The 24,613-nt window shown below is 42.6% G+C and overlaps 1 protein-coding gene across 1 annotated transcript; it reads right to left on the minus strand.

The window, feature by feature from the left end:
* Positions 1-1,341: 1,341 nt before the first annotated feature.
* On the minus strand, positions 1,342-18,750 carry LOC127214753 (sodium- and chloride-dependent transporter XTRP3-like; the record flags this gene model as incomplete). Its single annotated transcript, XM_051175035.1, has 6 exons — positions 1,342-1,491; positions 2,051-2,216; positions 13,539-13,603; positions 15,100-15,327; positions 17,037-17,128; positions 18,620-18,750. Coding segments are annotated over 6 exons (832 nt in total), but the record flags the coding sequence as incomplete, so codon positions are not given.
* Between the last annotated feature and the right edge of the window lie 5,863 nt (positions 18,751-24,613).

Here is a 24,613-nt window from a genome sequence, read left to right on the forward strand (position 1 = left end):
AGACTCAACTGTTGGAAAGACATCATCACTATCTACCTTTTTGATATGTATATTATTTTAACTTATGTGTATGTGTTTTGTGTACATGTTCATGCTGGTGAAAACAAGGATAGAAAAGGATACAACAAGGATGTTTTATCATCTGGAACTTGGATTTTCAGACACTGTAGGCTTTCCAACGTGGATTCTGGGAACCTTATTTTGTTTCTCTGCAAATGTAGCAAGTGTTTAGCCAGAGAATTTTCTCTTTACTACCACCACCTGCCACATCAAAGACCTTTCCAGTGCCTACTTTTGTCATTGGGAAAAAGAGAGAAATAAAAGATCTCTCTGGTCGATGTTCCAAGTGATGTCTAAGTGTCTTCAGAGGTGTCTGCACAGATGGATCCAAAGAAGTCCTTCAATTCCATGAGCTCGGCTTGTTAGTACAGGAGGGAACTCTCAGTCTGGATAACCTTGATCCACTTTATTATGATAAAAAAAGAAAAGAAAACAGACAAATTGACATAATGGATGAATAACAGCCATTAATATGGAGTGTTTTCAGTTATACACTGCTCTGTGTGACTTATGTACATTTTAGAAAGCATTACTATACAGAGGTGAATGAAGGTGGCTGTGAGTGATGTTTGTAGAAAAGTTACAGTTCCTTGTACCCTTGTGGATCATCTGACCCTGAAACCCCAGGGATGGGAATGTCTGTTCAGATTCCTTGTACAGTTTAGCGTTGCCACAGCCCACTGTGAGGAACCTTTGCATTCCCAACATAACTCTCCCTTCGTGGACACTAAATCCCGGTAGTATTTACAGTGTAGTACAGTGTAGTAATACAAAAATTACACACTCACTGTGGCTTCAATGAGAAGAATTGTAATGTGTTGCCCTAGGTGCTTCAAAAACCTCTGACACTGGATGAAAAGCAATTAGTATCTTGTTTTCTTTTGAGAAAAAAAAAAAACAAAACCAAAAATAACAACAAAAAACAAACAAACATAAACCGAAGTGCTTGTTTGGCTCCTCAGGGTTATGGTCAAGTTTCTAACGACAGCTTACCTTGAATTCTAGGACTTCCTAGAGTCTAGGTGACAATGATCTTCAGTACTGGCCTTAACCCCTGACGACAAGAAGGCTACAAGTTGTAGTCTTCAGATGGCAAATAATGGAGGGAGTCTTCTAAGGGATGTGGTCCCCTCCCCAAGGTAGTCTTCTTTTTCTAAGCTCCCTAATCCTCTTTACAGATTCAGGAGGTCCCAGACCAGCACTCCAGCCAAGGTGTCGCCACCAGCAGGCAGCAACTGTGAAATAGATAGTGGCTGACTTCCATCCCTGGGAGGTCCATTCTTAGACCACTGGGGATGAACCTCCCCTCTTGAGGCAATTCCAGATGAAAATCCCCAGGGCCAGCAGGGTGATGCACATGGTAGATGAAGCCACCAGCAAACCGATGACAGCTGGTGCATGTGGGGGGTAATCCTTGGTCACCAGCTGCCCCTGGGAGAAGAGATTGAGCATCAGGGGAAGGTCCCTCCTATCAAGTCCAAGAGAACTGTTCACCCAAGCCTTCTATGAAGGGGAAGAGGCTAAAGAGTGAAGACTGTGGTGTCTACTACCCTGCAATTCAGAGAAACCACGAAGAAAGGAAATTCTGACCTTTGCGAGCATATGTGAGAGAATGTGTGTGAAGCCTATCCAGGAATGCCATTGAAACAATTTTTCTAGTACCTTATTCTAGAGCCCTAAATGTTATGTAACCTTCAGCACAGACTAATGGTTTCTGTGGTGGTAGAAATGTTCTGTATAAATATGTACAGTGTGGCACACCAGAGGATACTGGTACTTCTAGGGAAAGGCCCACTGCGATGCTTTGGGGCATCTCTTGCTCTCTCCATGCATCATGGTTAAAAACTCATAGCCCACTTCTGCTGTTCTAAATTGAGCATCTGTGAAATACTCACATGGAGCCTTCTCACAGCACAGCAATAGTCCCCTGTGTTCTGAGTGACTGTGTGGTCTCTGCCTTATTCCCCAGCCCTGCAGGAACATCGGGTACCTGAGTGCCATCCCAGGCTTGGTACTGCAGTGTCCCTGAGAGGATATAGTCACTCAGGTAGAAGACATAGAGGCTGATGATGAGTATTGGACTCACAAACGCCCACATGGCCTTCCAGTACCAGTTGAGGGAGTGGCAAGTCATGGCCTGAAGGTCACTTTCAAATCTGTTGGGAGCACAGAGAGAGACAGATTTATTCATGCTCTGGAGGGAGGGACTCTAGTTTGCATACCTTCTGCCCTTGGGAAGATGCTGTTCTGGTTTGATGTTTGAATGTGACCCCAACCCATCTGATCCTCTCTGGGGGAGCTATTGAGGTAAAGGGAAAAGGGCTGAGGCTGCCTGAGGATGACCAATGAAGAACTGGTCATGAGACATCATCTCCCCGGTGTTGGCCTTCAGAGGTCCCAGGTGTGGACCAGAGGTTAGTTCCCAGAGAAGGTGGGGGAGGGGGTGCCAGCCCTCTCAGTCCACAGGGCTACGGTGAGATTCCCTCTGCCCTCCCACTCTGTCCATCAGTGATGGTTCCGAGTATACTCTACTGCCTCCTAGAGATGGTCACTATGTGCTTGGAAGGGCCTGGCCTTGGCATGGGAGAGCAGGCAGAGTTAGAGCAGGAACAAAGCTGCTAGGCTTAAACTCAAGACCACCCTCTGCCTTCTCATCGTGGATATATTCTATCATAATGGCTGAAAGTCTGGGAATGCTAAAGATAGCCCCTGAGACTGTGAGAAGTGGACTTAAATGTGGTGTGGGGCCCTAGATAAGGATTGGTTTGGGAAGAAACTACAATTTACATAGATGCTCTCACATGCCAGGCTCTGGTCATGTACCAGAGCAGATTAAGCCTCCAAGGTAGTAGTCAGAGATCCCTTATATACGGGGGTACCAGGGCTTAGTGTTGTCAGATAACTGCACAACATGGCAGAGTCAATATTTGACTCTTTCCAGGTTTTCTTCTGACTTCCTAAGGCTTTCCATGGTGCCTCTGAATTCATAGTAGCCCTTCCCACTGCCATACCATACAATATCAGCCACTGGGAGGCTCCCTCAGGAGAGGATTAAGTGCTGGATTGGGAGCTACATGCATTTGTACTGTGGACCACAGAGACCCAATTTCAGAAAAAAAAAAAAAAAAAAAAAAAAAAAACCAAGTGCTATCAGGCTTCGAGGAGCGGGGAAGAGGACACTTCCCACATGATAGCTAGGACATGTGATCAGATGTGACATTATCTATCCTGGACATAGAGCCATCAGAGGCACAGGAGGGTTCTCATGATCCTGGCTGGGTGGCAAGATGTTGAAATTAAAAATGGGTCTCTGTGGTGCACATTACATGTGCATAAAGCACCTAGAACAACTTACCCAAGTGGAACTGAGTATTACCCTAGCAGGAGCACAGCTACACCCCTGCAGCCTTTCTGGAGTTGTCTTAGAAGCACATGGCCCCTAATTAGACCCTTCCACTGATTGTCTTGCCTTTCGCCACTCTCCCATGCCCTGCCTCCACTGCCTGGTGTCCTGATCTGAAATGGCCTCCTTGGGCAGGTAGCTGGAGATGACCTTGCTGTCCGTCAGAGGGGTGAGGATGGCCACTGTGTTTCCAAGCATGCTCCCAAAACCCATCATCAGCAGCATGAAGATGTAGAGAACTGACCAGAGCTGGGACACTTCCATGTTTTTAATGGCCTCAGTGTAGACGATGAAGGCCAGGCCCGTGCCCTGAACAGCCTGCTGATGATTAAAAGACACCAGATATACATGTGAGTCAGAGGGGACAAGAATGAAACACCATAGTTCGGATGTGGAATGTCTACCCTCCCTGTCTTGCTGCACTCTTCGAGGTGTGTAACTGTAACACCAAAAATAAAAACCCAGAGACAGATATTGGGGTTCAAGCTTCAAGCTGAGGTCAGAGAAGCAAAGCAGCTGAGCCACTAGGTCTTACATCTACCTCAGTCCAAAAGGGGGTGATCCTGTCTCCACAAGGACTCCAGCAAACCTCAGACTGCTGCCTATCCTCGGGGTGGCTAGAGATTAAATCTCACAATGCTGCCTGAGACACTGGATTCCTGTCTTTCATATGCCTCTCTAGAGCAGGGATTAAAGGCATGAGCTCTGTTAAATCTTTCAGACTGATTCACTCTAGTGTATCCCTGGGAGGTCTCTAACTCACAGAAATCCACCCAAAGGCATGTGGATACTGCCTGGCTAGCTAGTATGGTTTCTGTGATTAAAGGTATGTATCACCATTGCCTGACCTCTATAGCTTGTGGCTGGCTTTGCTTTCTGAATCCTCAGGCAAGCTTTGATAAGTCATAAGTAATATATCACCACATATAACTTTCAGAGCTGGGCTCTCACTGGAGAAAGTAGATCATTGGGTAAGTGTCTTGAGATTGTATAGCCCGCTGTCATTTCCTGTCTGTTCTTTGCTTCCTTGTCCATCAATAGTTAAAATCTTAGGCTCATGAGTCTATTGTCATGAATTGTACAATCCTTCTCCACCATGTTAGATTGTGCCTTTCAATCCAGAAATAAAATAAGTGCCTCACTCATGACCATGTTAGGTATTTGGTTATAGCAACACAATTTTGTATTGACTGATACAAAAATGAAATAAGCTAAATGGTATAAGCAAAGGGGGAATAGTAGGCTTCAGGAGCAGATGAGGATAACATGACACTGAACATTTTAAGTGAATATTAGATATCACACAACAATTATTTCACTATTATTAGCAGGAGCCATCAATTCTAAACAATGTCAGTGTTAAAATACACCCTACTGGGGTACTCTGAACTCACTTTCCTGCCCATGACTACCACCGAAAGCACCACATTGTAGACAATTGGAATCAATGACTTAAAAAAATAGTGTTTTCAATGATTAACATAATTATTGGTTTAAAATGTCACTGTAATGTTAATATTGAATTAGACATGGTTGAAGAGAGAATTAGTGGGCGGGGAGTTATTTCTCAGTGTAATTCTGTTCAATAGAATGTAGTTTGACCTAAAGATGTCTTTGTACACTGTGAACCTTAAGCTAATCACATCAGCCAGCCTCTAAGAGCCAGGTAGCCAACTGCTTAAAACCAGGTTCAAAGAAAGCAAATATAAGTTTTACCCAATGAGCACTCTGTATACTTCTTTTCTATTTTCTTTTTAAAATTTTATTTTATATGAATTGGTGTTTTGCTCGCATGCATGTGGTGTTTGTGTGTGTGTGTGTGTGAGAGAGAGAGAGCGAGCAAGCGAGAGAGAGAGAGAGAGAGAGAGAGAGAGAGAGAGAGAGAGAGAGATCCTTTAGAGCTTGAGTTACAGGGTGCTGAGAATTGAACCCATGTCCTCTGGAAAAGCGGATAGTTTCCTGAACCACTGAGCCATCTCTCCAGCCCCCTCATTTCCACTTTCTATATTTAATTTTCTTTTCTTTTGATATCCTGCACATGTGAGGGTAGAACATTCTGAATTTCATTTTGCCCAGTATGTTTTCTAACTACAGAATCAAGCCAATTAAAATCTCTGAAAGTGATTCTGTCTTACTTTTCTGTTGTGACAAAATGCCATGACCAAGGCCACAGAAAATAAAGTGTTTAATTTGGGGTGCATGGTTACAGAGGGTTAGAGTCCATGGCCATCATGGTGAGGACATGGCAGCTGGCAGGCAGGCATGGTGTTGGCCCATGAGCGCTTATATCCCTTTCTGCAAACAGGAACCAGAGGGAGCTATTTGGGAATGGCCTGGGCTTCTGAAACCTCAGGCCCACTGCCAGCATCAGAACTCCTCCAATGAGGCCACACTTCTTAATCCTTCCCAAAGAACTGTACCAAATGGGGGGCAAGTATTCAAACATATGCACATATGGGGGGCATTCTCATTCAAACCACCACACCCCACACCTTGTCTGCCATAGGCTTGTGGCCATATCATAATGCAAAATGACTTTCGTCCAACTCTAACAGTCCCCACAGTCTTTCATGGTGTGAACACTATTTTAAGTTTCTTCTGAGACCCAAGGCAACTTTTAATTATAACTCCTTGTAAAATCAAAAAGTAAATTATAAACTTCAATGTAAAACAGCATAGAATATACATTACCATTTCAAAAGGGAGGAATGGTAATATAGTTAGAAAATACTGGAGCAAGGCATGACAGAAATCCAGCGGGGCAATCTTCAAATCCTGTATCTCTAATCTATTTCTAATAGGCAAATGGAAATTCAGGAGGGCAAACTCCAAATCCTATAGCTCTAATCTGCTGCCAATGGGCTTAGATGGCTCTTCCCTTCAAGTTCCGCTGGCTACAACATGTGTCTTTCTCTCTTGATTTGGTCCCAAGCTTCTTGGTAAGTCTATGATTTTGACATTTCCAAGATCTTGAGGTCTCCAATGCAATCCAGGCTTCATTTTCATAAATTCACATATAGCTTCTCTGGTTTCCTTGAAGGGATTCCCATGCCAAACACCTCGCTTCAGAGGATTTTCTTAACTGCGGAGGAAGATTCCACAACTCCTTTACTCCAGTATCATTCAGGGATCTAAAGCCAGAATGACCTGGCCAATGAAGCCAAGTTCAGCCATTTTGGTTGGAGCCTGTTCCCCTTCTTGAATTATATTTGCATAACATTTTCCCACATTGCAGCTTTATAGAAATACAAAAGGCATTTCCTTTATGCAAGTTTCCGGGTTAGCTGGGTGGGGTCTTCACCCAAAGACAACACTCCCTTTATTCCATTTCACACTAGGCCTCTCCTTATCTCTTTCAGTACAGACATCAAATTTCTTGGTGCTTTTTCCCCTCCTCAAACTATACATTTTGTGTTTCTTTTTGCCCTGCTTATTATTTTTTATGGTAGCTCTGCATGAATGTGATTACTAATAACCATGCAACAGAGTTAATATTAGGCTGTTTTGAAATATCCTCTGCCTATAAAATTAGTCCAACTATTTCAATTTGCCCTCAGGCAGAAAGCATCCTCATTTTTTCCCCAAGCACCACAAGAATGGTTTCTAACACTGTCACTAATTTTGTTGCCCTCTGAAGTTTCTTGAGCTAAGCATCCATAACCCTCAATGATCTTAGCACTGTTGTCTCCAAGCTCTTACTAGGATGTCCATTCAGCCCTGCTTATAGCAGTCAACAGCTTTCCTAATCCAATTTCCCCAGGTTTTCCATATTCCTTCCAAAAGCAGCATGGCTAGCTTCCTGTCACAGCAATGCCCCACCCCTTAGTACCAACATTTGTCTTCCTCTTATTAAAAAGAAAGTGTTTAATTTGGGGCTGCAGAAGGTTAGAATCCATGATCATCATGAGGAAAGCATAGCAGCAGGCAGCAGGCAGGCAGGCAGGCAGGCATGCAGGCAGCAGGTAGGCAGGCAGGCAGCAGTCAGGCAGGAAGGCAGGCAGAAAGACACACCTCTTCCAACAAGGCCACACCTCTTAATCCTTCCTAAACCGTTCTACCAGCTAGGGAACAAGTATTTAAACATGTGAGTTTATGGGGACATTCTCATTAAACTACCTCAGATTCCCTTTTAACAACATAGAAGATAACCCAAAGAAATGATGACATGGATAGTGTAATATGCAATCAAAAAGTTATAAGACCTGTGGAATAGGAGGGAAAAGATTAACATAAATCTAAATGAAGATTTTCAAGGAGAAAAGAGCATTCATTGTCTGCTCTGCCAAATGACCTGGGTTCAATTCCCAGTACCCACAGTGGCTTACAGAGTGGCTAACTCTGATTCCAGAGATCTGACAGCATTTTCCGACTTCTATGGGCACTGGGAATGCACATGGTTCATGTAGACAAAATACACATAAAACAATGTTTAAAAAGACTGTTATACATTGACAGGCAGTGATAGAATACGCCTTTAATACCAGCAATCAGGAAGCAGAGGCAGGCAGATCTCTGTTTGAGGCCAGCCTGGTCTACAGAGGAAGTTCCAGGAGAGTCTAGGCTACACAGAAAAAGCCTGCCTCAAAAAGAAGCAAGCAAGTAAACAAGCAGACAAATAAAAAATAAGAAATACAGAATGAAAGAAAGAAAACAACTGGGGCCAAAAACATATGTTTATATGGAAGCAAAATCTAACAAAATTTACAATCCTTAGAACTTGCCCTTTCCAGGCATGATGGCTCAAACCTTTAATCCCAGAACTCAGGAGGCAGAGACTGTCAGATCTATGTGAGTTCAAGGCTAGCCTGGTCTACAAAACAAGTTTTAGGACAGCCAGGGGTGTTACACAGAGAAACTCTGTCTTGAGCAGACATCCTTCTCCACCCCCCAGATAAACAAACTTGCCTTATAGAACAATATTTTAAAAGAAGATTTATTTAGTTATATGTATATGTACATGTATATGTATATGTACATGTTTTTGTACCATGTCTGTGCAGGTGCCCACAAGGCCAGAAGGAAACATCAGATTCTCTGGAGTTGACTTTGAAGTACTTGATGTGAGTGTTGGGAACTAAACTCCGGTCTTCTGGAAGAACACCAAGCTTTTCTAACTGCTGAACCATCTCTTTAGCCCCACAGGAAGGTATTTTAAAGCTAGTTCCTCTCTCCCAAAGATAGCTGGAATGCAAGAAAGAGTATTTACAAATAAAATTGGTGTGTGTGTGTGTGTGTGTGTGTGTGTGTGTGTGTGTGTGTGTCCATCCCTGGAGCCAGAGACTGATCTCAGTGCCTTGTGCATCCTAAGTTTGCGGTATTTAGAAAGTTATAGGCTCAAAGGGCCTGAACTGCATGACGATAATGTTTAAAATGGAAGAGGGGAACCAGGTCTGGCACACACCTGGAAGGAGATATGAAAGTCCAAATTTCAAACAGTAGAGAATATATACTAGAAAGGAAAGGAAATAAGAGGAGAGAGAGAGAGAGAGAGAGAGAGAGAGAGAGAGAGAGAGAATGGCAGGAGCAGGGGAAAGAAATAATTCTAAAACTATAAAATAAAATAAAATCAGTAATTATAACATCTTGGACATAAAGCCAATCTCAAAAAAAAAAAAAAAAAAAAGCGAGGAAAAACTAAGTGTCAGAACCAAAAGAAGGGAACTGAATGGATGCCAAAGTTTAGAACAGGAGCCATAGATGCACAAGTGGGATCTAGATCTCGAATCCTGGGTGTCAGCGTCTGCGTGTCTGTGTTGTGCAGGAATGGAGGGTCAGGCTATAGATCCTATAGGCAGGGCTCAGAGCTTTACAATGGTGCTGGTTAGTTTTATGTCAACTTAACACAAACTAGAGTTATCTGAAAGGAGGGGACCACAACTGAGAAGATGCTTCCATAAGTTGCAGGGCATTTTCTTAATTAGTGATGGGGAGGGGAGCAGCCCATTGTGGCTGGTGCCATCCTTGGCCTGGTGGTACTGAGTTCTTAAAGAACGTAAGCTGATCATGCCATGAGCAAGCCAGTAAGCAGCAACCCTCTGTGGCCTCTACATCAGTTCTTATCTACAGGAATCTACCTTGAGTTCCTGATGGAGGTGTAAGCCAAATAAACCCTTTCCTCCCCAACTTGCTTTGGGTCATGGCCTTTCCTCATAGCAATTATTACTCTAACTAGAACAACAAGCAAAAGGAGGAAAGTGTTGTATCTCTCCGTGGACAATGGTAAACCCCAGAAAACAAAACAAAACAAAACAAACAAACAAACAAACAAAAAAACCAACCAACTACTCCCTAACCTAACCAATAAGCAAAGGCCATGGAAACTTTATCCTGGCCTTGAAAGTATTCTCTAAAAGCAGTCTGAAAAAGCCTTTATAGTAAATCAAAGAACTAGTCAGAGTGTTCACCTAACACTTGGAATTTCACTGTGTTCAAAGTACAGGAAAACAATTGTGCCTGAGACTCCAATAAAATCAGTAATAATAGTGAAACCACAATAAAAAAGGGTTGAAATACAGACACTTAAAAGAAATGTGCTAAATCATATCCGCAGGTTATAGGATAGTTTATAGAGTAAACAGAAGCAATCTGTAGTTGTGAGAATTCATTAGGAAATGCATCAAGATTTCAAGGTACAAGACTAACATAAAAAAATGTTTGTTTCTTCTGCCACCAACATAAACAACCGTAGAAATAAGGAGAAAGACACTATTTACAATAGCAATGTAACAGAAGATATGCAAAGACATTCACAAAGGAAATTATCTGACAGAGTTAGGTGAATGAGAGAAAGCATGTTCCTAAATCAAAACCCAATCCCCTGGAACAAAGACGGAGGGAGAGATAACACTCTTCCATATCCCTACAGAGTTTAACTAAAAGGTGAGCCACAAGAGAAGGCCACAGTCAACAACAGAGAGTAAGAAAACATAAAAACCAAAAATACTTAATGTTAGATTTACAAGGCCATCCAGGGCTACATGAGAAGTGAATCAGTCTAAAAGAGAAACAGAGCTCACAGCTTTAAACCCCAGCACTAATATATAAGATAGGAGCAGGGCATTAAGGATTTAGTCTTGGCAATTTGTCTCCAGCTTGCTATGGATAATATCTCTCCAGCCCTGGTACAGGACCGAGCTCTCTGGTAGCCTAGATGCTTTGCTTCTCTGATCTTCATTGCTTTATTAGTTCATAAACAATGTATCAACCACAATCATCGTACTTGAGCAGCTTTTTATGACTATTCTTTTTGCACTTTTATAGTAATTCCTCTATTCTTACACCTCAAACATGTATTTTCCCTCTAAATTATACCAGAAAGAAGGGGTAAAGAGGGAGGATAGAGAGAGGGTGAATAAGAATAAGGAGCAATGATACTTATGTATTAAAATGCCATAATTAAATTTGGTTTTTATGTATTTACTATTTTAAAATTGTCATTACTTAGTAAAACTGCTAACAAAACAATATTATTTATTTAAGTCTCCCCCTTACTCTGTGAATGTGTGTGTGAGTTCCTAAATATTTTCTTCATGATATTGACTATTTCTTTTATTGCACAGAAAGTTCTTTCTTTGATGTAATCCTACTGGTTTTTACTTTGTTGCAAGTTTTCGGGTCTTATCCCAAAACATAGGTACACAAAAATCTAAGTCTTCAAGTGTTTCGCCTTAGACTTTTCATACTTTGGACTTTTGTACAGCATGTGAGATGTGGATCTAGCATCAGCAATTGATTTGATGGCTTTCCAATGTATTCTCGTGGTGTCTTTGACAGAAATATGTGGTTTTCCAGGTACTCTACTATGTTCTACTTGTCTCCTTGTCTTTTCTCAAGCCAATACCAGACACATTGTAGACAGACTTAAAATCAGGTATTAATATGACTTCAGTTTCGTTCTTTTATTCAATAGTGTCATGTAGATTTTAAGATTTTTTTTCTGATTCTATGAATATTATTATTGGTAAGGATTGAACTGGATCTGTAAACTGTCTTGGGTAGTATGTACACTTTAATAATAATAATAATAATAATAATAATAATAATAATACCAACTCTGTGATGGTTTGAATGAGAATGGCCCCCACAGGCTCATATATTTGAGCCCTTGGTTCACAGTGGGTAGAACTATTTTAGAAGGTTAGGAGAAGTGGCCTTGTTGAAGGGAGTGCGTATGCCACTGAGGGAGCCCAGGTTGAACCCAATCTCTCTCTTTCTTCTCCCATCTCCTACCTCCTCCTCCTTCTCCATTCACCCTTCCCCTCCCTCTGCCTCTTGCCTGTGGATTAGATATAAGCAGGCATTCTTCCTGCCTGCCTGCTGCCACACTTCCTGCCACAATCATAGACTCAAAGAAACTGTAAGCAAAGTCTCAATTAAATTCTTCTTTTTGATAAGCATAGTACAGAGTACATAGTACATAGTACAGAGTACAGAGTACATAGAACATAGTGTCTCTTCACAGGAACAGAAAATTAACTAGGACATCTTCTGCTCCATAGAGTATCTTTCCTTTCCTGGAGTCATCTTGACATCTTTCATTAATATTTTCACAGTTTTATTGCCAATACCTCTCATTCCCTTAATTCTTTTTATTCAGAGCTCAAACAACTGGAGAGCAAAGAGTCCACCTTAAAAAATGGGCAAAGAAATGGGCTACATAGACATTTATTTAAAAAGACATGAGGGGACTTTAGGGTTGGCTCAGTGGTTAAGAGCGCCTGCTGTTCCTGCAGAGGACCTGGGTTCAGTTTCCAGCACCCACCTGGCAACTCATAACCACTGTCATAGCCCTCTTCTTATCCCTGCGAGTGTCAGACATACATGTGGCATACACATACACATGCAAGCAAAATACTCATATGTGTCAAATAAAATAAATACATCTAAAAAGTTAAGACACAAATAGCCAGCAAATATATGAACAAAAATTAAGCATCATTAATCTTCAAGGGAATACAAATAAAAACCACAATTAGATATTATTGCAAAGGGATCTTAAAAGCCATGTGTCAAGGATATAGCAGCACTCTCATTTTTACTGTGATATTCCTTTAAAAAAAATCTAGGATATAAAACCATCCATGGAAAGTGAACATATAGAAATCACATGGTATGTATCCACAAAGGAATACTACTTAGCCATAAAAAGAATGAAATCTTGTCACATGTAAAGGTATAGACAAGTTCAGGCATCATGGTAAATAAAACAAATCATAGACAAATAATGCATTTTTTGCACTCATTTGTAGAAAGTGGTAAATGAACCTCCAAGAAGATGGGAAAGGCAGCGAGGGAAGACAGAGGTTAGACAAGAGTCACCAAAATACAGGAATTAGAAGCAGAAATCATTGCTTCTTTGCCCAGCACTATAGGTAACTCTAATCTACAAGAATCCATGATACATAAAAATAACTAGAAGAGTAAAAAAATGTATATATAATTCATGTATGAGGAGAAGGAAATGTTAGTGGCATTGGTCTAGCTGCTATGTGTTTCATACTTGTATCAAAGCATCAGGCCCTTCATAAGCATGCACGGATATTATGTTAATAAATAAAATTTAAAAACAATGTATCATGGGCATAAAACTGTAAGGGATTTTGCCTAGATTCATAGACAAAAACAAAACGAAACAAAACTTTTCACAAGGTTGGTTTTGTTTTATCAATCTTCTTTTAGGTTGGATCCACCTCTGAGAAACCCAGCTAGTAACCCATATCTTGATATGCTTGAATTAATCTCAGACTTCCATTTCGTCCTTGGCATGGCACCATACTTCATGAACTTCTAAGACTGTCAGAAGGACACTGAGAAAGTGGGATATATGTTTACCATGGCTGCTTACACATTTAGGGGGTTAGTGAATTTACCCAAATATCTAATATGTCAAACCAGGTGAGATGCAAATGGATAAGAGTCTTTTTGCCAGTGATGTGAAAGAAATTCAGGGGCATGGTGGAGGTCTGATCCCGGTCCATAACACTGGGCACTTAGAAGACATTTGGGGAAAGCTCTGGACTTCCCCCCCTACCCCGCCAGTGGTCCGTGTTTCTTATGGGCTTTCTAGAGTCCTCACAAAGTGGCTTCCTTCTTTTTCTTGTGGGAAGGATGGCTGGACATGTGATCTAGCTTTAGCTTAACCTATCAGGAGAAATAACACTGACCAGTAAGTAAAACTTCAGAGGAGAATAATGTCCAGACTCTACTTATTTTCACAACTATAAGAGGCCTGGAGAGGAAAGGACTGCTTTAATATTCAAGGGTACAGACATCGCCCTTAGATCTTTTGGATCATGCTTGGTCTAGGTTGGGACAGAGAAGATGCTGCAAGGTCTGAGCTCAGCTGAGAAAGAACACCCTGATTCTTATGCTCAGCTGTGAGGCAAAGTGCTGTGGGGCTAAGATGACTATGTGGGGCTGGCCACTATGGGGACTTAGAAAACAATGTGAAATGTCACGCCAGGCACAACATTGGTGTTGTCATGCAATATCTCAATGACATAGGTTGTTCTAAGCTTGATGCCTCATGAAAGAACAAAAGCAAACAAACATGTCAGTACTGGAGAAGGCAGGCAGGTGATCAGAAGAGTGAGATCTAGGGGTCTCATGGGATTCTCAGAAGAAGACAAATTGTAAATGACTAAGTCACAAAAGATGTGAAGAGAACATTCATGCTGCATTTCACCAATAGGATGGGAAGAGCTTGGAGTAAATCTGGTCTATGTCCTGAGTGTGCAGTCCCTGGCTGTGATTTTGTGAAGAATACTTTGCCTATCTAAGCCTTTTGGGAGTGACCTCATGTATCTACTCTGAGGGGCTGTTACAAGAATAAGACACCGTGATCAACTATGGATTTGCTTTGCTGAATAGCTGAGTATGGAGCATTCACCCCAGCTTGAAACAGGTATGGGTGATGGAAATACAGCAGATACTCCAGCCCTAGGATGAATGGAAACCTGGGCATTTCAACAGAAAGAACGAGCTTAGGCAAATAAAAGGCCTTTGCTGGGTATTTTGGCATATCTGTGGCCTAAAATCCCAACACTCAGAAGGCTGAGTCAGGAGGATCACTGAGTTTGAGGCCAACTTGGGCCGTTCAGCCAGTTTCATGCCAGCCTGAAGTACATAAGGAGACACTTTAAAAATAAAAGCCAAAACAAGAACTAAAACCCCATACCACACAACAGAACAAAACAAAACAAAACAAAACAAAACAAAACAAAAAACCAAGGGAGAACCCAACAGTTCTGGGTAGTATTGATTTCCTGAAAGCACTTTGAAATGGGACCCCAAATCCAACTACACAATAAAGTCCCCAGAGGCTGGCTAGTCTGATGTTGAGGTTCCCTCCACAGAATAATAGCTCTGGCATTTGAGGTGCAAGGACTGAATAGCAGGGTGTTTGAATATCTCCATGAAATGACCTGGTACAGGTGAGTGTGAGAACTGGCTGGGGCCTGTCATTTCAGATTCAGTGCTACAACTTTAATCACTTCTGACACCCTCCACTGTCAGCTAGTACAGGGACATGCCAATAACACCATCCATGCCTTCTGACCCACTGAGCCTCTACTCTGGACAGCAAGAGACAGCTCTAGCATGGACCAGATTCAGTCCCATCACACTCCCTAGCACACCTTGCTGGTTGACTCAGTGCCCCTCAGGATGCACAGATACACCATCAGCCAGGCCAGGATGAGGCACAGTGCTGGCTCCCACTGCACTCCTCCATTCTCCTGGATGGATGGTGAGATGTTGAGTGTTTTCCTGCACCAGAAGTACTGCATTGACGAAGCCTTTTCATACTCCTCATCGTAGCCTGTGCGGTTACCATTCAGTGGGCAGACAGACCACAGCAGGGGATCCTTTGGAATGAAGTGAGAATCAACAGAGAGTCAAGGGAAAGGCCAAGGGCTTGGTGGGATGATAGGAAGCATCTTTGACAGGAGGCTTCACACCTTGTCCTGAAAATATGGGCTAGCCTGGCTTGCGCGAAACAACAGAGTACAGTGGATCAGAGGCTTCCTGGCCTAGTCTTTCCAGATCCTTGTAGCTACCCTGTTCAAAACCAGTTGTAGGGCTGGAGAGATGGCTCACTAGTTAAGGGTACTGGCTGTTTTTCCCCAGGTTAGAGTCCCAGTAACTATAGGATGGCTCCCCTTCTGTAACTCTAGTCCCAGGGAATTTGACACGCTCTCCTGGCCTCTGCAGGCACCAGGCATGCATGTTGTACATAGACATTCAGGTGAAACACCCATATACATAAAATAAATAAGATAAACTTTAAAAATAATTTAAAAACAAAGCTGTGAACGTACTTGAGTTAGAATCTTGAACAGTGAGCCCATTTGGATGGACAGGCCACAGGAGGGAGACACTGTGGTATCTGATGGAACCAGCAGCAGGTCCCAGCTAAGAAACAGAAGCCCTCTAAGCTCAGTTGCCTAGCCGACATTCTCTGGGCCCTCTGCTGAGGCCACTCTAACTCACACTGTTTCACATATTTGGCTGCAAATCTGAGGATACCTCTGGGGTCCTTTGCTTGAGATGAGCTTGACTTCAGGTTTTTTTTTGTTTGTTTGTTTGTTTGTTTTTGTTTTTATTTTTTGTTTTTTAATATTCCTGCCAATGAACATGCTACATGAAGAAGCTCTAGGGCATGGAACAACTGAGAGATTTTCAGTTTTCTTCTCCCTTCATCTGCATCAGAAGGTAAAGATAGGGTCCTTACATTTGCTTGGCTAAAGGTACCCGCTAAGAAGGACGACACCCTCCCATAAAGTAGAGTCCTGTAGAGTCACTTGTAGCTCGTGGGATTGAACAAAAGCTCTTATGTCGTGTATATGGCCATGCCAGTGTAGATTTATATGTTCCGGGGACCTGCATGGCCCATAGACGTCCAAGTGAAGGTCTGCTGTGTCATTATCCTATGACCTTGGGAGAGGATTTACTGCAGAGGTAAGGGGGGGGATTTTTGTGAAGTATGGAATGCATGGATATTAGAGTGGTAATTCCTGGGTCCTTCTCTTCTTTTTCCATCTGGAAAGAGGCTGATATGGAGGCAGTGGGATTAGAGTCTCTGAGAGTAAAAAGGATGAAGATGGGGGTGGGGTGGGATAGAATATGACTGGTGAAGAGGAACATTCCAGCGCTCAGTGTGGAATTGTGGCATTTATTTATTTTCCCCAAAGCCTAGACCCTTCCAGAATATCAGTAACAAGAATTTAGATAATGCACTGTTTAAAATGCTTGTCATTGAAAATATTCCTGTAGATATTCCAATGAGTGCTGTGGACCTGCTCCTCAGAAATGAGTGTGCACATGTGTGTACGCACATGCAAACACACACGCATGTGCACGCACACACACACAGTGCATAGTTTGGCTTACATTGTGACAAGTAGTGGATCCAGATTCTGTCATCCCTGCTTGGCTTGTGGCTCCCATCACGCTCCCCCATCACTGAGAGGGTTCCCACAGGCTGGCGTTCTCATCCTCTACCAGCTCCCCACTTGGTGAGTGGCCCTGCATTTTCTACCCTTTTTGCTTTTGCTCTGACCAGAGGTTGGCTTACCTGGAAGGAATGGAAGAGATACCAGAAGCCCCAGGCATTGATGACGTTGTAGTACATTGAGAGGAAGGAGGAGACCACCACACTAGCAACACCTGTGAGCAAAGCAGAGGGCCATGCTGAAGATCAGATGTGTGTAATTTAACCAGTGGGACTTGAATGACACAACTATGGTGACATCCCCAAACAAGAACACTCTTCCTTTAGGCTTTCATTAGACCTGATACTACACCTATGACATCTTCTTGAGAATTACTACCCCTCAACTCTGATCATCTGAGATGGTAGATCAGTATTGGTTTTTTGACATCTAAGTGTCAGGTCCTGGGCTCAGTATTTTGTGTGCAGTTAGTTCACACAAAAGCATTATCCTCCTTCCAAAGAGCAAACTAAAGCTCAGAGCTTTCCCAAAACTACCCAGCAGAGCTATGGAGAAGGGCCAACTACATGCCTGATGTGAACTTGCTCCTTTTGGAGGTGGAGTTCCTGGAGCCAGCCCCATCCATGTGGCAGGAGTGTGACAGACAGACAACACTTACCCCCAGCCTGGTCTGATCTATGAGGTCCCACAGAGGGTATCACTGTGAGAAGTGAGAGTTTGCCATTAGGTTGCTCTAAAGTGAGTTTACTTGGGAGTGTTGTCAACCTTTGTCATCCCACACATAACCAGAAGAGTTGTAAGTTGTTGACTTTGCATGTGGCAGACTATACAGGTATCAATAGCATTACAGAGCAACTCCTCCCACTCCACTGGGAACTCAGGCCAGTAAGTGCATGTCAGTGCCCAAGGGGCCAGGCAGCCTCCCCTGTTTTCCAATATACAGCATACATTGCTGCCTCAGCACACTCTGATGGCCTTCATAGCTCTTCATCATGAGGAGGCAGTTTGAAGATGATGAGTTCTAATACCCCGGACATATTTCTTCCAAAGATGCAGGAGGTCACATCAGGTGGACCCTTCCTCATTCCTAAACAATGGCTCAGGCTTCCTGTCTGCTTCCCTTTCTTGGACATGAAAAGTACACAGAACATGTATGAACTCTGATGGCTCTAGATCCTGGTCTTTTACAAACTAGGAGAATCACATCATGGAGGTGCCAGGGGACAGTGACTGAAGGTCACTCTGGAAGGGTGCAGTAGGCCACACCTGGTATGTTCACATAGATGCTTGGCTTGTGCATCCAGGTATCACTATGATGCCCCAACGCCCCTAAGTGGTGTGGTGAAGATGAAATGACCTCACACTCGTGCATGCCATGTTCAGCACCAGGCACACATTAAGCAGGGGGTGACATTTGTGTACATCCCCAGAGGATAGGTAGCTGGGACGAAATGAATGCTATGTCCAGCCAGTCAGAGAATATCAAGCTGAGGTCCAGAGTGGAGATGCCCTAAGGTGGAAGTTTCATTGGGGGTGGGATGGGGTACCATGTGAGGGCCAGAATCCAGGGCCCTCTCTGCCCGAGCTCCATGGTAGCCCTCTTTGGGAGTTGGTTCATCCAGTCACAGGTCCAGCCCATGCATACCAGTGATGCTCAGAAACCCACAAAATCTCTGTCAGAGGATCTGAGAAGGGTCCCACATACCGACACCACTGAGGTAGGGGCACCTCCAGGCACCGATGCTGCCTTGCCGCATGCGCTGCCCCACAGCCAGCTCCAGGTACAAGAGCAGCATCCCCTCTACAATGAGCATGACCAGGGGACCAGGAAACTCCCTGTGGGAGGCCAGACCTCAGCATCAGGTCAGTGAGGAGATATGAGATTCATGTCTCTGCAACTGTGCTTCTGTCACCCTCCTTTCCCCAACCAGCCTCTTCTGGCCACCCTTCTACCCCCCTCCTTCCTCCTTTCACACACCCATCCTTCTACAATTCCTCTCACCATATATCAGCCCACCTATCTCTCTGACCACTTTTTGATTCATTTATTCATCCATCTATCCATCCTTCTTTTCTCCCTTCTGTCCCTCTGTCTGTCTATTGGAATACTAGACCAAGCATCAGAGGTTATAAAATAATCTCTTTCTCTATGTCTCTGTCTCTGTCACTGTCTCTGTCTCTCTGTCTTTGTCTCTGTATCTCTCTTTTCTCTTTTACACAAAATGTCAAACAGTAACCAAAGTAGGCCTAGTGAGTCCCATGGTCAGCTTGTCTCTGTGACAGGGCCTACTTACTTGACTACTGTTTGAGGTCAGGTGGAAACTCAAGGCCTGGTCTCAAGGGGGAATGGGAACATTTTTAGCACTGCCCAGAGAACACTTGCATATCACTGTCCCAACGCACAGTTACATAGTTCAGGAGGATAACGTACAGCACAGTCATAATGATAAATTAAGCTCACAGAAAAAAGCATCAAGGGGTGGACATCATAAGAACAGAGAGAAGGCATGGCCATAGAGCTTAAGCCTTTACTCTATCAGAACTGAGGGGCATAGAACACCACAGACACAACAGTTGAAGTGTGTGCAATAATGAAATTTGTAAGACAATTTCTGATAGTGTGAGATTACGGAACATCACATATATTTCTGCGATACTTGAAGTGCCCAGGGTACCTAAGAATTAATAAAATCAGTCAAAAACATTCTCCATCATAGAATTAAATATCTGAAAACAATAGAAAAAAAATCTACAGATTTTGAGCAAATGAAATGACTGCCCATTGAGAGGAAAGACAGTCTCAGATATCGAGTCTTTTATTTTCTGTTCTTCAACTACTTGTAGATGAGCTGCAGCATGGGATCAGAAGAAAGAAAACAAGTATGAAATTGTGTTATAAAATAAGTATCAATAGTAAATCAATAAGCAAAACAATGAAGGGCAAAAATAATGCTGTTGCTTTCACTGGACAAATAATGTAAAAGAGAAAAGGAACTCATGACTAGGGAAACATGATACCAATGGTAAAATAATCACATATGGAGTCCCAGATTATATCTTAAAGATGTGCTATGTAGAATAGGGTAAGGAAAGGAGCAAGAAGGAAAAGCATGCTGTGATTTGTAGGTATTCCTCAAGTTTCATGTGTTGGAATATGAATTAAGGTGGGACCTGTGAAAGATGATGGGGTCATGATGGCTCTGGATCAATGAATTCATGGAACATATAGATGGAGTGGCTTTGGATTAAAATGTTTTCTAGACAGAGCTCCTATGTTTCCATTGTTGTGTTACAACACGGATAAAGCAGAGCAGATACTGGGACTCTGATGTGCAAGCTTCATTGTTAAGGTGAGAAGATTCAGAATCACCATAGGGACATACCTCTGGATCTGTCAGTGACGATGTTTCCAAGAATATTTAAATGAAAAGGGAGGACTTACCTTAAATATGGTAACATTCAAAGGACTAGGGTTCTGGACTGAACTAACAGAGCAACGAAGGGTTGGGAGACTTTCAGTTTGTAAAAGGCTTGCCCTATACATGTAAAGACCTGATTTTTGATTCCCAACACCCACAGAAAAAAACTGATTATGCTTTCCATCCCAGCACTAAGGAGTCAGAGACAGTAAGTCCTTGGGGCTTGCTGGCCAGTCAGTCTGGCAGAATTGGTGAGTTCAGTCTCAAAAGGGCTAGAGATAAGACTCAGTGGTTAAAGAGTACTTAAAGGTCTTGCAAACAATATGGGTTCAACTCCCAGCACCTAAATGACAGCTAACAACTATCAGTAACTCCTGATCCAGGAGATCCAACACCCTCTATGGCCTTCATGGGCACCAGGCTTGTACATACAGATATACATGTGGACAAAACTCTCCTTGACATAAAATAAAATTAAATGTTTTTTATTTTTTTTATAATAAGGTAGAGCGCAATCGAGTAAGACACAATGTTGACTTCTTGGCCTCAACATACATGTGTATAAATAAATTGTGAACATGCAACTGTGTGTGTGTGTGTGGGTGTGTGCAAACAGATATGAGAGTTTTGGTGGTAGTAGGGAAAACAGCAGCATTGTGCCATTACTTCTTTGCCAGGAAGCATTGTACCCTAAAGCTGTGAGCCAAAATCTTCTTTCCTTAAGTTGCCCTTGTCAAGTATTAGTCGTAGCAATGGGAAAAGTAGCCTATACAGGCATCATACTCTCAGACTGTTCAGCCTTCAGATTGATGAGCTGAACACATGCCTGTGCTTTATATATTACTCACTGGGTGCTATTCAGTTATAACTATATAAAATGGAATGCTAATGTGTTAAAAGTTTGAACTACAAAGGGTGATATCAAAGATAACATTTCATTCATGATGCTGATGAAGGAAATGAATAATTTTTCAAAAATTTAATTATTAGCAGAGTAAAATGGGAACTTAAAACCTGTAATTATTTGAGAGAGAAGCAATTATATTTTGTATTATAAGAGATCAGAATGCAACAATCAAACAGCAAGAACATAAAATGACCAATAGCCAATAGGTGGTGGTACCCACCTTTACTTCCAGCACTCAGGAGGCAGAGGCAGGCAGATCTTAGTTTGAGGCCAGCCTGGTCTATAGAGTGAGTTTTAGGACAGCCAAGGCTACACAGAGAAACCCTGCCTCAATAATAATAATAATGATGATAATAATAATAATAATAAATCAGCAAACATAGTGTGATAATGATTATAAATGGATCCAACGCTTCCACTAGAAGTTTATAATAATTTAATAATAAAGTGTCAAACTTTAAAGAAATTAGGTTCCACAACTGGAAAATGATTAAATGTGTTGTTACCTCTATAAATGGAATGCTATTGAACCTTTAAGTTTATATTTTTAAATAATAGGATATGACTTTGAAAATTATTACAAAAGTTTTCCCCCCACTCTATTGTCTCTTCCTTTCTTTCCTCCTTTATTTCTTTTACTCTCTCTCTCTTTCTCATTTTATCTTATTTTTTTGAGACAGGATCTCAGTCTGTACCATAGACTGGTCTTGAAATTAAAATCTCTTTGCCTCAGCTAAGTGAGTGCTATTACTCATCATGCCTAACCAGGTGTTTTCTCACGTATGCCAAGTCATATGTACAGAGTCAAATATCAGAGGACAGTGCTCAGGAGTTGGTTCTCTCTTTCTATCATGTGGTTCTGGGAACTGAACTCGTTATTAGGTTTAGCAGCAAGAGCCTTTACTCACTGAGCCATTTTGCTGGCCAAACTAGGCTAGGTTAATTTTAAGAGCAAAGCATCAAATGAAATGTAAAATGTAGCTCTCACTTTTAAAATAAAAAAAAATAGGAGCTATTATTACCACTGGGTAGCAGAATTTCAGGGTTTTTTGTTGTTGACTTTGTGTGTGTGTGTGTGTGTGTGTGTGTGTGTGTGTGTGTGTGTGTGCAGGATTCAACCTAGGGCCTCATTCATGCTAAGTCAATGTCTTACTACTAAACCTCACCATTAGACCCTGAGTTTGTATTTTATTCTTCATGAATTTCTCTATTTTCCAGAATTCCTACTCATAAAATAGGATATTTGGAGCGTTGCAATGACTTATCTTTATAACCGCCACAGCAGTACCCTCTTTGCAGAACCCAAGGGGCTCACTGGAAGATAGACTCATTTCTATGTGACATTTATCACTATGGCCAAGGCCTTGCACTGAGTTCTATCCCTTTGGGAGGAGAGAGAGAGAGAGAGAGAGAGAGAGAGAGAGAGAGAGAGAGAGAGAGGGAACCCAATTTTAGTGGCTTACAGGAAGTCGACTCATGGTTTCTGACTATTGGACTCCCCTCCACTTACATACCTTAGTTGTCTACAAAACCCACAGCAGGTGTCCATTAGCCTGATTTCCTTCTTGAGGCCTACACTTTCTTGATTTAAGACACACATCCTGGGTTACCCTGCCGCTTGCTGTGATGGGGACCACTTGAAGAGCCACTAGCAAGTAAACGCTGGATGCAGGGCTCCATCCATCCTACTCCTTAGTTCTATTCACTTACCTCCTCCCACTTCAATTTACTCTACAGGTTCCCTTTGGGGTTGGCTCAGATTCATGATTTAGCAACAGAGCAAAAGCACAGGCGAGGAAAATTGAAGCCTTTCTTACTGTCCCAGGTCTCCTGGATCTAAAGCTTCAAGACTTTCTCTTCTAGCCCTTTCTCTATCCCCGCCATCACCCACTATCCCCTTACTCTCTGGCCACCATCCTCCTGTGTGCCTCAGTGATGACAATACCACTCTCATGGGTAACCCTGGCCTTGCCCTCAAGAGTAAAAAGCAAAGCACTTCTTCTCTCCTCCTCCTCCTCCTCCTCCTCTTTTTTCTCCTATTCTCCTCCTCCTCTTCCTCCTCTTCTTCTTCGTCTGCCTGTGAATAAGGAACCCTTAAGGACCTACTTCTCTCACCACTCCTACCACTACCTTGGTCTCTGCTTCATGTATGCATGCTCTCTATGCTTTTTCCACAGTTCCCTCTGCTTGGAGTATTCTGCCCTTAGCTCTATCTGATGTGCTCATTTAAATGATGCCATTGCCACAGGCTTTCTGGGCTCCTTCATACATATGTCCTTCTTCAATCATTTCAGTAAACAGCCTTCTGTGAAAGCTCCATCTGCATAGGATGTTTATACATTTGCTCCTTCTTGCCCCAATATAGTCTCCATCTCTGCTAGCTCACCCATAATATAGTCTTGCCTTGTGACTGATTTTTGTTTTATGCCCCTTCTTCTAAGAACAAAATATAAGACAGTGATTACTGACTGTGAACAAACCTATAGGGAAGTTTTAAAACTCTCTAGGTTTAGGACTTCTGGGGGGTGGGACATGGGGAATGCTCACACACCCACACCCACACACCCCACCCCCACATACACTTACAGCTACTGATAATTCTATCATGTATGAGAATGGAGGCTTCGCTACCAACCCATGGACACTGAGTCTTGTCACTTATCCTTTCTACCACACACATTACCACACCCATCACCACAGAGGAGAGATGGCTTAGCCTATGTACCTAGAAAGGCTACATGTGATACTTCTGATTTGGGGAGAATGAGGTTTCCAGGAGATTGTGAGGGGACCAAGTTCGTAGATAGAGGGAGGACATCAGATATTCCGATGTGCACTCAGAGAAGGACAGAACTAGAGAAGAGTTTGAAACAAAAGGTACATGGGACCTTTAAAAGAGAGCACAGAGGACACATAAGCTCTTGGCCAGGCCCGCTCCAATATTCACCCAATGCCCTGACTGAGAGAGCCTCAAGAGGAGCTCCAACCTTTATCATGTTAAATACAGAAGCAGAGTTTCACAGAGTCCCAATGTGGAGACAGGGATGGTTTAAACCTCCTTACTCCTCCTGAAGTCACTTTTGGTTCCTGGGCATGTTTTTCCTCTGTAACAGACAAGGTCAATCCTGGGAGTGCTTAAAGACTCCTTTGAACATCTGTAGAACATATTCTACAGCATGAAGCCCAGTGGAGTAGATTGTTACCAGGACTGATGCTGAAAATGCCAGGGAAGAGCAGCAGAGGGGACTTCTATGGCCTAGACCACAACTTTATGGCCTCGTAACTGGAAGCTCAATTTGGGAATTATACATGCTAGCTAGAGGCTTAATGCCTGCTCACAAATGCTCGGGTTTTGTTCTACCCAGAACTGCAG

Source organism: Phodopus roborovskii, unplaced genomic scaffold (genome assembly GCF_943737965.1).
Source record: "Phodopus roborovskii unplaced genomic scaffold, PHOROB, whole genome shotgun sequence".
Lineage (NCBI taxonomy): Eukaryota > Metazoa > Chordata > Mammalia > Rodentia > Cricetidae > Phodopus > Phodopus roborovskii.